The sequence below is a fragment of the Branchiostoma floridae genome, chromosome 8 (assembly GCF_000003815.2).
Source record: "Branchiostoma floridae strain S238N-H82 chromosome 8, Bfl_VNyyK, whole genome shotgun sequence".
Taxonomy (NCBI): Eukaryota; Metazoa; Chordata; class Leptocardii; order Amphioxiformes; family Branchiostomatidae; genus Branchiostoma; species Branchiostoma floridae.
Window position 1 is genome coordinate 8,637,194 of NC_049986.1, and position 13,395 is coordinate 8,650,588.

A 13,395-nucleotide genomic window follows, 5' to 3' on the forward strand; every position below is an offset into this window, starting at 1 on the left:
ATGCAAACATACTTGTTCCTGGTATTGAACACCATTCACACACAGTGAACATTCCTGTCCTTAGTACTGAACACCGTCTATTATAGACCTGTAGATAGACTTGTCCTTGGTGCTGAACACCACACACACAAAGGCAAACACACCTATCCCTTTCATACATAATTATTTTTTATTTTAGTATGGTAAATGCTCAAATAGACAGATGTATGGCTGTGGGTTTCATGCCCACACAACATATTACTCTACAGTAGTTGAAATATGGCATATAAAGTTTCATTTTAATGAATTATTGAAGAAAATCTGAATCATTATTTACCTTAGTTGTGACATGTTTACTTTGTTTTCTTCAGGATACCGTCACTGGCACGCCGACATCCGCCCTGATGACACCCCGTTTGAAGCTGGCCTAGCGTTCACCTGTAAGCTGAAGTCCAGTACACCCTTTCTGGGGAGGGAGGCCCTGGAGAAACTCAAACCTCAGGGACTGCAGAAAAAACTGGTCTGCTTCACTATTGATGAGTAAGTGACATGGCATTGTTATCTATTACACTTCTGTTCTATTAAACTACCCTGCTCTACTTAATGCTACCCTCTGACCTGCCTGACTTAAACAAGTGGCATCTAGTTTTATCTGGATATATCCGAATATGATTTTGAACAGGATTAATCAGATTCCAGATTCAACTAACATTGGTGTGAACGCAAATGGATATATCCTGGTCTGCCTTGATCCAAATATATCTGGATACGCGAATCCTAGTATGAAGGGCGTTAGAATATTGTTATTGACTTTTATTCTGTCCATGTCATGTTCCATTTGTATTGTCTTTGTCTCTGTCAGCAGTGCTAGCCCTGTAGCACAGGCTAGTTGGGCAGGCCTTTAAGTTTGTGCTGTAAATGCAAAAACTTTCGCTTTGGTTTAAACTTTAATGTCTGCAGTTTTCCCCCGCGACCGCTTCACTGCAAACTTAAAACCAACGCAAATATTTTTCCATGTCAGTAAGAGACAACAGTGCATGGTCTACCGCAAACTTAAAACCACCCCAAAAAGTCCTGCTACCGCGAAATTAAATCCCTGTGAACTTAAATGCATTCACAGTAAACTAAAATGGTGTTGTCTCACTCCTCAGGCATGTTCCCTTGCTGGGTCTGGAGGCCATCTGGAGGAACGGCGTAGTCGTGGGATACCTGCGCCGCGCAGACTACGCCTTCACGCTGGGTAAGAGTATCGGTTACGGCTACGTCAGGGATCCCGAGGGAGGGAAGGTCACTGCGGACTTCCTGAAGGCCGGAGACTACTCCATCGAAAGGATGGGCGTGGTGTACCCGGCAACCATACATCTGAAAACACCCTTTGACCCACAGAACAATAGGGTTAAGGGCATCTATGCTGACAATGGCAATGTGAAAGCAGCAAGCTTGTAGATAGGGAAACAATACATGTAGGACATAAAGCAATATCTACATCATTGGAGTAACCATCCTGACAACAAAAAGTTCTTTGCGTGATAATTAGCTATGCAAGTATGGAAAAACTGAAGTTGTTATGGGCTGATCTCATAGTCCTGCCCATCTCCAGTAAAATGTGGAAAATGTAAAATACAAACATAGAAATGCAAATATTTGATTGACAAGGGGTCAGTCTCTCATTGGTCTAACTGCTTATTGCCATTTTATCATTGGTGGAACTGCTAATTATGATGGACAGTCAGGATAGGTCTATGTACCCAAATGCTACCACAGGAACCACAAAATCAAAGTACCAGTCTGGTTAATCTTTCAGATTTAATGAATTTATGAATGGATTAATTGTAACGACATTTAGACTAGGAATTTCATCAGTAGTTGGTGAGAAGATATGAGCATTTGGGAATTGTTTCATGTCGTAAATGGTTTATGACTTGTGACCTTTCGTCAATAATAGAGAGATTAAATCAGATTTGTGACATTGAGAATGCATGGAAGGTTGATAGTAATATGGATACTAGCCAATGCTGTATAGATTATGAAATGATATATTCAATTTGATCTGTTCATCTTATATTAAGATGGTAGTCCAATGTCTGTTTCCATCAATTGAAAAACACCAGTCTCCAAAATATTTAAATGGAAGCAAAAAGAGTTGTTTCAAAAAGTTGTTTCCCAGAAAAAAGTGCCATTTTTCTTGTACAATTATATTGTCACTTTAATTGTTACTGAAAGCTAGCACTGCCATATAGGGTCAACAGTTTCTATGGTAGATACTTCTTTGACTTTATTTGGACCACAGCAATACATTTCTGATACATACGTAATAGCTATTTTCCCTACACATCAATACATCATAATACAATATGGTACAACAGAGAGGGAAAATACAGAACAACCATATCAAAATCTGTATAAAATTGTGTATAACTGTTATAACTGCCCTTTAGTGTAACACACCAGCTTTGCAGGCATGCAGCACAGTAGCAACTTGTTACATCACATTAAACAACTTGTAACACTTAAACTTTGCACTCTTCAACAGTACTATTTGTGATGTACAGTTGTGCCAATGAAAATCATTAGCAGTGGTAAATGCATGCTTTCCTAGTGTGCAATATGGCACTTTCATTTTAATTAGTTTGACTTCTATCTGTCTTCAGTCAATGTAAATCTGTGGCATACCATTCTGTAAATTATGGACTTATCATGCGCACAATTTGTACCCCATGAGATATTTCAATGGGGATTTACATGGATAGTTATATTGAAATGAAGGTAGCATTAGAACATAGACATTCAAATGGTCAATATTTTCACCTGAATGTTTATCATTTACGTTAGCATATTTGTCAATTGAAAGGTTCTGAATAATAAACATACATTGAACAGGGTAATCGTTTTTGTTTGTTACTATTTTACTTCAGCCTTTCTGTTACATCATTTCATTTGTCAATCCACTGTGTCTTAAACAATTAAAGAATAGTGATTTGTTGGGAATTTGTGTGAGGCATTTATCTTTGGTGGAATATTGTTGGATGTTACTGTAAATCCATTTAAAGCTAAGCAAGTAAATTTTATGGATGACATCCACATGCTCATTAATTTTCGCCTGATTTCAGAAAAAGAAAAGTTTTTTTCTTCTTCATGGATGGTCAGATAGACCCAAATGGGTAAATATGTTATGTTGTAAGCTAATAATTGTTGTAGAAGTCAGAGTGGAAGAAATGAGTGTAGTTGCCCAATTGATAAGTGATGCCAGTCTACCACACTAGTGTCATGTTTACTGCACTAGTGCATTTCTTGAATACAAGAATAAGTGACTTGTTAGGAGTAGCTGTGGCCTGTAGCTGTGGTCCCATATTTTGTCACCTCAACTCTTGTTACAACGTTTATTGGGTCTACTTTGAAAATTTAACAACTTGGCGTATTTTACTCATCGTGTTCTTTTTTTCTGCTATCTCATTTTTGCAGTCTGCAGAGGATGTCAGCCATAAAATTTACTTGCTTTGTCCTAAAATTGTAGTCGATAATTGCTGAGAGAAAGGGCTTGGTTCACGGTATTTAATCTTAGCATAGGGAACAAAGTTGTTACTGGCCTCAGCAAAATGATAGAACGATTGCGCTGAAGAAGTTTTAGCAGTGGAATAGTGACCGCTAAAGTCTCTAGAATCATGAATTACAGTAATTCTGCTCCCTGTATGTCACTACAGATAATAAAAGGGGGTCCTCTTTAGCCTAATTACTCTCATTTTCATTTTGTTCGTTAGTTGTTGAATTAATGTCACATTTAGACTGTTATGATTTTTTCAGGCCAACTCTGGATATAATTTTGACCTATATATTATACATGCTTGGTACATGTACATCACTGTTTACATCCATCAGAAATAATTGTTCTGTTCTGTCAAAACAGTTTGTATTGACAGAAGCATTCTATTCTTAAGTTAAAGGTTAACACATTTGGTCAGTATGATCATGCCATATCTGATGTAGATTAAAATCAATAAACACGAAAAAAGCCAATAATCTAATGTCCTTAAACCAAATACTGTTTGGATAACTGACAGATATGCATTATAAAGTGTTATGAAAACATGATAACAAGGATATATAATCTGATGAAATCATTTGTTGTTGTTCAACTACACAGCAACATGACGTAGTCTCATTTGAATAATTATCGAGGCATGTGAACCAATGGGATGGTCTCCAGCTCCTTCCTATGTAACCTTGTGTAACTGACACGTTGGCAACTTGGGCATAATCAGTGACTTGAATTCATTTGTTAACCTTCTATTTTACACATCGCAAGAAACCAACGTGCTTTAAAGTCTACTAGTTGTCGCGACGGGTGTCGACTAGATCACATTATCATCTACCTGGTATACCTGCGGACAAAAAAAAAAGGTACATGGTTAATTGTTTCTGTGATTCTATAATCCAAGGGAACAATATATATCCCTGTCAAAAAGTCTTAGCCACAAAAGCCAGTAGAAATGCACCCTGTAACAAGATGTAATCGCATTCACGGGTATGTTACAGTAATGTACTGGAGGGGTGGGGGGTTAAGGTAAGGAATTCTTGAAAATGCAAGCAACTTCAATGTTATTTTTTTTTTCGAATCGTGGGCCAGTATGACTACAATGTTTGTATCTTATTATGTATATGCGGCAAATGTATATGTCGCGGGTAAAATGCGTTGATATGTAAGAGAAAGCCCAGTAGTCAACATTTTGAGTACGATCTGTTTCTAAAGAAGTATATTGGTTTGCGTTTGTATGTGCGTGCGCCAGTGTCCTATGCAAAAATGAAACACTTCTAGATGGGGTGTTCTATCCCATAGGTATTGCGAAACGCAGGCATTCAAATACGCAGTGTTATACGAAGCTAAATGTTAGCTTCTATAGAATGTTTCTATAATTTCAATAGTGTTGTAACATTTAGTGATCTTTTTATTCTGAGCATATTATTTGTATCAGACGTAAATAATGGAAATGTACGTATCTGTCTCTGAGTTAAATTGGGATCTAGTACTAAGAATATCAGGCGACCTACTACAACGAAGATCAATAACTTTGTATCAACTCTCGACAGTGACGGAACAAAATGTGGTCCAAAGAGATGCTTGCCGTCGCCTGTCTGCTGCTTGCCGCCATTTGCAAGGCTAATGCTCGTAAGTACTTTTGAGATACAGTAGAAGATGCTTCATTGCACTGCCTATTTGCCAGTGAATTTAGTGCAATTATCCGGCTGGTGCAATAATGCGATGTTATCCAGCTGGACCACATCTGTTTGGGATTTGGGGATTCCGTGCAGTTAACAGAAGTGTGCGTTGATCCGTTGTGCAAAAACAATTACTAGTAAATGGCTTCTACTGTACTAGATAACCTTGGTTGAGGACTTTTTTGGTCTTCTAAAAGTACATATTTCACGTAAGTATGTGCAAGTTATGAGAATTTCATGACGCCATGATGACGTCATCAATATTTATGGGCCACGCACATTTGTGGAAAAATCGAATTTCTAGGCTTGAGTTGTAATAGAAATATTGATGGTACGAAAGCTATGTTCGGTGTTTTCTCTTATTGTCTAATACTTTTTGTTTAATGATTCTTTCGGGAATGGCAGCTGATAGAACCCTTCATTTTAGAGGCCGAATTTTGTCATTGGTGGGAAAAGGCATTAAAGATCATGAAAATAGACATAAAGAAATAACGATTCTTATGGAATAGTTTTATTTTCAAGATATGCGTCATAATTTGACAAATGATTGTGTGAGTGTGTGTGTGGGGGGGGGGGGCGTTTGTTGTATATATATACCTTGCCGTTTTACCACAGCGCATCCACACAGGGCATCTAACATTATGTTAATACCACAACATAGATACTACTTCTGGACGCATTTTCACGTACTTCACGTACGAATCCGCAGCCCAATGGTACACAAAGTTTTGCCTGCAAGTAACGTTCCACAGCGTGTCTGCGTGCTCCAAAATCCGTCGGATTCCCTACGAGTTCGTACGGAGGCGGTACTTGCCACTTACGGATCCCATAAGATTGCCCACGTTGGGCACGTAGACAGCCGCTGACGTATTTGTACGTACGGCGGGTTGTGCTCTTAGCTTTACGTCTGTCTGTCCTGTGTTTGTGGTACTGTAAAATACTAACTTTGAAATTTTGTCGGACAGTGTTCCACTGTGACCTAACCCTCTTCTGTAGTGCTTACGCAACTGTGTGGCCCAAGGTCTCAAGAAACGGAGATATGTACAACCCTATATACACCATATGATGTAGGTAGGACTTAAATATTTGCAAACGTATAATTCCTTGCACATGTAGAATGCAGCTTCGACGTTGTTTTCCTCGCTGACTCGTCCTCAAGCGTGCGCCCGCACGGAACGACTGCTGCAAATATTTACATCCGGGACGCCATCGACTGCCTGACTATGTATAATGTGTACGATGTCGGGGTAAGTATTGATATTGTTACCAGTTTACACACATTGCGGTGGCACATTAGCCATTTTTACCTTCGCCAAGGTTATGTTTTCTTGACCGTGTGTCTTTCTGTTTGTGTGTGAACAGGATATCTCCAGTAAGCCTTGATGTATTATGATATTTGGTGTGTATGAGTGGGTATTTACAAGACCTCGGAATGATTTTTGGCCCCCTAGCAGCTTGCTACGGCACTGCATTGGAACGTCAAGTTTTGATATCTCTCGTGTGCTAGTGGTAGATAGCCTTTGATGCTTAGAATAAGTAGTTCAGGTTTCGGCCCCCTAGCGCATTTTTTGGTACTACAGGGGCCAATTTTGTTTCAGACTTTGCGAGATAGTAACCATTTTCGGTATTTATCTTTGCTTTTGTTAACGCACGTTTGACAGGTTGGAGTTACCCACTTCACCTGCACATCGACAGAGCATATACCCCTGGGTCACTACACCCTGGGCGATCCTGAGCTGACTGCTGCGGTGGGGAACATCGCGCACACCGGAGGCCTGAGCCGGATTGGACTGGCCATTCGCAAGATGAAGGATACGGTAGGAATGACTCGATTGATTGATAGATAGATTGATTGATTTATTTTGTCAAAGGGCTAATGCTCTCACCTCACCTATCCCTTGACCTTCTAGTGGGTCGTTGGGGTACCATGACAGTTTGCTGTTCTATTCTCCTCCATTTGACTCTGTCCACCGCCGCTCTCAAAGCTTCGGCTAGACACAAACCGGTCCCCTCTTTTATGCCAATGCTCTAGATCACGCTTATCTTATAAAACAGCGGAAACGACCCAACGCACCTCTCTCGTGAAACTAATGCGTAAAGAAGCTTTAACGCGTCCAGCGATCATCATCAGTCGTCGGCGATGGTTAATGGTTTGTGTGTAATACCGATATGTTGTCCACTAAACAACGCACAATCTACGGCAAGTTTGTTGGCTTATAGCAATCTTGTAGCATCAACGAATCCTCTTCATAATCTATCTATGTACATATCCTATGTTTCAATCTGTATTCGTATACTCTATGTAGACTAGTTTCCGCAGTGGAGTCCCCAGGGTAGCTGTGGTCCTGACGGATGGAGTTGGACAAGGTGACGCCAACGAGGTATGATTTTTTAAACCGCCTTTACTCAATTTCTCTTCTTATCATTTGTCATTATTATCATCCTCGCCTTCATCTTGATTATTTTTTGCTGTTGTCGTCATAATCATTATCGGCATCGGCATGCTTATCAACACCATCATACTCTTTGTCATTATCATCACCATCATCATCATCAACATCATCTTGACATCACCGCCATTGTGGTCATCATCATGATTATCAACATCACCATCAACATCATCATCGTCTTTGTCATCATCACCATGATCATCATCAACATCATCGTCGTCGTCTTCATTATCATGATACCATCAACATCATCACCGTCTTTGTCATCATCACCATGATCATCATCAACATCATCATCGTCGTCGTCGGCATCATCATCATCATCATACCATCAACAACATCATCGTCGTCGTCTTCATCATCGTCATACCACCATCAACATCATCATCGATATCATCAACAACAACTTCATTTTCATCATCTTTATAGCGCGTGGATGACTATGCCGAGCAAGCCGAAGAGGCACGGGAGGCGGGGATCACCCTGTACGCAGTAGCTACAGGAATGTACGCGTTCCTAGACACTGCCGCACTGGATACCATCGCCGGAGATCCGAGTCGGCTGCACACCACACATTTTGGGGGCAACGGCTGCGGCCTCGCCGCCAAGCTGGTGGAAGATATCTGTGGTGCGTACCATTTAAAAAACGTATGATATCATAGATCCGTAGGGAATTTCTCAAGCTTTTGTAGCCCCTGCTTCTCCTATTGAGTCAGTTGGTCCTCCTTCTTAGTGAGCAATTGTGCTTGTCTCAATTATGATGTTTTGGTGAGAAGAGATGTTGTTACAGTTACAATTAGTGGTGCGTACCTAAACTCAATTTCAGGTTCAGGTCCGGATTCAGGTCCAGCAGTTCGGGTTCAGGTCCGGAGTTAAAGTCCGGACCTGAACCCATCATCGCATATTATGTGCATTTCTTTGAGGGGGAGGGGGGGGGGGTAGTGCATATAGAATTGCATGTTAGCATGAATTGAAATGCAATGTGAAAAATACATGAAAATGATAGACAGCCAGTGTAAACACAAACTGTTTTTTGTCTTTTTCCAGTGCAAATTTCACTGTCTATAGAAGGTTTTAGATGGTTTAGAACAACAAAAAAAGGGAAATATTAGTGACAGATTGCTTTTTGCAAGTCCGTACTTGGCTCCGGACATTTAGGTTTTTTTTGGACTTGGACCTAAACATTTTTAGGTCCAATTCCACGTCCGGGCTTTAGGTACGCACCACTAGTCACAATGTAACCCGTAAGCCTCGGATTGGCTTGGATGACTCTCAGTTCTTGGTAAACATGAAGTAAAAACAATATCCAGACATTCTCGTATGGTCGTATTCGTAGTCCATCTGTTTTGGCACACTTAAGTTAAAGGACGCTATTCATAAAATCGAGATATTTTAGCCTACATACAAACAAAATGATTGTAACATAATGCTACACAATGTATATGGCATAGCTTATTCTATGTACTCGTGGTCTACCAGATATATATTCATAATCTACCACTTATTGTGTGGAGAAGTTTTACCATTGACCGCAACGTTTTTGGACACGAATTTAGCATAGTGCATTCCTCTGAACTTCAGCATTGCAGCGTTATAGTTATTGCATATTGTACGAACCGAATAAAAATAGTTGAAAGCAAATCTAATGAAATAATATGTTTTCCTCTTTCTAGAAACTGGTTGAGGAACTCAACTAATTCCAACATGAAAAAGCGGACCGGGGACCCAGATGGCGAAAGCTGTTACGGAATGATTGCTACGAAATACAATAAATGTAGAATAAACAGTAGCATATGAAATACACGTGAGTTATCAATAAATAAGTTCTCGGCCTCACTGCCCTCATCACTCAGACATAAGATGAAAAACTCCTATTTTGAGGCATCATTATGTAGCTTTGAAAGAAGAAATAAATAGAAGTAAGAACACAGAAAAGCTGTCTTGAGATGTGATTATTCTATACGATATAGATAACTACTTGTCAGAATATGTCAATATGTAACAACCACGTTGTATACGTAGCATAGCAATATCTGCCTGACCCAAAATTTTGGAAACTTGGTATATGACTCTGTCCAATGATCTGTCCATTGCATTTTACTGTGTGTAATCAGAATTTAAATATGTCATTGTTCACCCCTTACAATTCCATTTGTCATTTTTAACATGACATCCAGTCCACCGTGAATCGGCCGGACTTTCTTCGGTGAAGATGACGCATCCTGCCGCCGAGGTAATCTCTCGCACTCGGTAGGAGTTTTGCTCGGTAGGAGTTCATTGGACATCCGCGGCGTTTGGGCGAAAACTCCTACCGCGTTTAACTACTGCCGGGAGTTTAAGACTACCCCGGCGGAGAAAAGCTTCTTCTGTTCCGAAGAAAGTTCGGCCAATCTACGGTAGGCTGGATGCCAAGTTATTATACACTCAAATTGTTTCAGTTGCGAAGTATGCGAAGTCAACACCCCCAAAGTGTTATCGTTGGTGTATCGATATTAATATTTCTAACAGAGCTGCATTATCATGTTTCAAAAAATATTTTTCAAACATATTTGCTTATGATACAGCAAGAAAAATAGCGTCATCGGGGGAAAAGTGATATCATCAATAATTTTATGGCAGACAGTTGCGTTTCGAAGCGGTTCAGTTCGTCAACCTCGGCCAGGTCTGAAAATATATGACACTGAGTACACTATTGCTCCACACACGTGATCTGTTCAAGACAAATACCACACAAAAATATATGTTGGACTATCTTAAATTGTATTCACCTCCTTTGCATATCAATCATTAATAGTTGACGTCGGGGGGCTAAAACCTGTTTTCCACAGATCAGTGTCACTGACGAAAGATAGTGGATGCTACGTGAAACGTCTGACCGTTTCCAAAATCATACCCATTTGACGTTACCTTTGATTTCCTGGATGTCTAACCTTCGTCGACGCATGTACTGTATGTTGTTGTGGCGTTGTTACTATAGCGCGCAAGAGTGTATCTATCAAAGTGCTTGCGAGACCTGATTTTTATTTATCTATTGAGATTCTCCATTTACATAGACAATGGAGGCTATGACAGAACATGTATCAAAAGACTTGTAGAATATAAACGTTTCTCTTCATTTCCAGTGCAACATCGCCTACAAAATCGTGTAGACTCAAGCATAAATTATGATATCATATCATACGGAGCGACGATGTCGGCAAAAGTGCCTACGTGATATTGCATGAGGTTCGCACTATGTGGTATTTACAGTAACCTTTGCGAAAACAAAGACTTAGCACACAATCTTGGTGATCTGTGTTTCCACTTCTGCGGACTAGCGTTTCAAAAAACAAACATTCTCCCAAAATGTAATATCTTTTTAGAAATGAATGACAGCACCAAGCTGCTTTTAGTATCTTGGATATTTACACAGGACTGAGAAAACAGTAAAGCAATAAGGATGTGTGATGGAATCTTGGTGTTGTTTATTTATTGGCCGTACAAATCCATTGTGTTACCCTCAAATGTATTACCTTGGGTCAGAGGTGAAGATATAGGTGGGTGTTAAGCTGCGATTCAGACATGCACACCTTTGTCGCAGAAGCTATCATTCTAGATCATTGTTTATATAAAAACTGATAGAGCAACGTGGGGAGGTACACATCTTGCCGCGACGAGGGTCAAGAACGACCCGGCCACGCCTTCAGATACGACGTTGCCTGATGGTGGTAACTGATAAAGGTTCAAAATGTAAAAGTGGACCAATGGGAATGGCCCTGAGTGTCGTCATTTAACGGGTTGTGCCAGGCAGTCCGTTAAAATTTCGTCGGTGTTACTCATCTAACACAGACCGTACACGTTTTGGTTAAAAAGTAGACCGGGTACTGAGTTGTGACAACACTCCCAAAACGACTGGATATTTTCCTCATTTACCTGAGACACATCACACGGTAAGAAATGTTCTTGAAATTAGATGTTTTTCTGTTATTTCTTATGTCTGTGTCTAATTTATTTTAGATTAGTAGTCGTTCCTACTATTGACTATTAGTAGTTCCAGACAATGTTGTATCCAGGGACAGGACTGTATTGCATATGCGCATATGCGACATCATTTCATGCGACAGGGTAGTATTCCATGCGACTATGTACGTCTATGTATAACGTTAATGTTAACCAAATGATAAAATGTGATACGGAAGGAGCGTAGTTTTTTTTTCAACGGGGACACCGCCGCCTTACTCCGTATTTGATGTAAACAAGGTGTAAATATCTATATATTAACCTCCTTGGTGTGAACCTACGTTACAAATTCGATGTGGCGTCGGGCGTGGCGTAACTGGTAGAGCGTTCGGCTCGGAATCTATGGGTCCTGAGTTCGATTCCCACCGTGCCCCCGACGTTGTGCCCTTGGGAAAGGCACTTTACACGACTTTCCTTCTGTCTGTACCGTGTATGTGGCACTGTTAATATAAGTTACAAAACTTGAGTGCAGTGCCACATCGTCCTCGTCTGTACAAAAAGCAAATAGAAAAAAAATCGATGTTGAGCCAAACTTTTTGTCAACCATGCTCAATCGGTTGGCTTTCTATTGAAGCATGTGTTTTTATCTATCATTACGCAGGTTTTAAAAAGAACTACAGACATGCTGTGGAAAGTGTTGCTCTCCTCGTTTGTTGTGTTCGTCGCCATTCGCGGAATAGTCGGTAAGTACGGAACAATATTTTCAAACTAGAATCCTGGTTATTTTAAAATTTTCTTGTCAGCAGTGCACTAACTGACACCCAGTCTTCTCCGGCATGGCTTTATTTATGCCAATTCTATAAGTTCAATTTCTGTAACAGTTACTTTGACATCGGGACCCTGATCCTAAATCACAGGCCATGCTTCTTGTATACTATCGTTACACCACGTGAAAGGACATGGATTTATACAAAATTTATCTTAATTCCTACAGTAAACTCCTCGCTAACAGCAGGAAATCATGATGTTAAATGAGATAAATCGAAATAGATACCAAAATGGTATAGATTCATCGATGAAATATGCAGACTGACTATCTTAATGCTACTTTAGTTAGGTAGAAACTCGGAGGAAGAATGTCTCTCCAACGTGTTGTATTTTTACCTCCGTGAAACGGAGGTATTGTAGTAACTGCTGTGCACATGTGTTTGCGACCAAGATGTCTATCCACAATATCACTGCAAAACGCCTAGATAGATTGTTTTCATAATTGGTACATGTAGGTATTAGGAAGACTTTGAAATTTTCAGATTGTAGGCCACTTAAGGTTCTTGGTCGTTATCAAAGTTGGGTTGAAAATATAAAGAGATTGCTCTTGATATATATGTGAAACCGTGTATTTGTCCCAAAAGCTTCCATTTGTGACATTACACGAATATGTATTTGGATTCTGCATAATTCTATTCTCTTCGTTGGCATATCGGTGTGTATGGCTGCGCCGTGCTCACGACATGTTGGAACTTTGGGTTTGATCAATATCGAGATTGATGTGTGGATTTTTGTGTATTAAAACATTCCCGGGCAACAGTTTTCTCATTTCTCATTTCCTCTCGTCTACTTTAGAAAAAACGTATGGAAACTCCTGTCCATGTCTACCTTTAAACTACACATGAAGCCTCGTACATGACAGATAGTACATATTTGTTGTTGCGTTCTTTGGACAATCTTTAAACCATTGTGTAAAAAATGACTCCTATTATAATACCGGTTGTGATGATTTCATATTCTTATGTAGTTCCCATGTACATAGCAC

General features: G+C 39.9%; 3 protein-coding genes across 4 annotated transcripts in view; all 3 read left to right on the plus strand.

Annotated features, from left to right (window-relative positions):
• LOC118421387 (sarcosine dehydrogenase, mitochondrial-like) overlaps positions 1 to 2,967 on the plus strand; it is a gene marked incomplete in the record, with an annotated part of 22,931 nt that extends 19,964 nt beyond the window's left edge. The window contains 2 exon segments of the mRNA XM_035828650.1: positions 351 to 519; positions 1,131 to 2,967. Of these exon segments, the coding sequence (XP_035684543.1) occupies positions 351 to 519; positions 1,131 to 1,425 (464 nt within the window).
• Positions 2,968 to 4,137: 1,170 nt separating this feature from the next.
• On the plus strand, positions 4,138 to 9,572 carry LOC118421431 (matrilin-3-like). Of its 2 annotated transcripts, none has more exons than XM_035828713.1 (7): positions 4,138 to 4,377; positions 5,065 to 5,143; positions 6,310 to 6,440; positions 6,855 to 7,010; positions 7,500 to 7,574; positions 8,073 to 8,271; positions 9,317 to 9,572. In XM_035828713.1, exons 2-7 carry the CDS (start codon positions 5,077 to 5,079, stop codon positions 9,325 to 9,327), a joined length of 639 nt encoding a protein of 212 aa, XP_035684606.1. In that variant the 5' UTR covers positions 4,138 to 4,377; positions 5,065 to 5,076; the 3' UTR covers positions 9,328 to 9,572. The 2 variants fall into 2 exon arrangements, with proteins under 2 accessions (XP_035684606.1, XP_035684605.1); XM_035828712.1 differs by having other exon boundaries at positions 4,138 to 4,374; positions 5,063 to 5,143.
• A 1,367-nt stretch (positions 9,573 to 10,939) lies between these two features.
• LOC118421285 (von Willebrand factor A domain-containing protein 2-like) overlaps positions 10,940 to 13,395 on the plus strand; it is a gene marked incomplete in the record, with an annotated part of 43,471 nt that continues 41,015 nt past the window's right edge. Inside the window, 2 exon segments of the mRNA XM_035828513.1 lie at positions 10,940 to 11,572; positions 12,244 to 12,325. Of these exon segments, the coding sequence (XP_035684406.1) occupies positions 12,265 to 12,325 (61 nt within the window).

Coding starts and splice junctions, on each gene's coding strand:
- LOC118421431 (XM_035828713.1), top strand. CDS start 5,077: ATGTGGTCCAAAGAGATGCTTGCCGTCGCCTGTCTGCTGCTTGCCGCC. Junction 7,011..7,499: donor TTCGCAAGATGAAGGATACG/GTAGGAATGACT, acceptor TACTCTATGTAG/ACTAGTTTCCGCAGTGGAGT. Junction 7,575..8,072: donor GACAAGGTGACGCCAACGAG/GTATGATTTTTT, acceptor TCATCTTTATAG/CGCGTGGATGACTATGCCGA.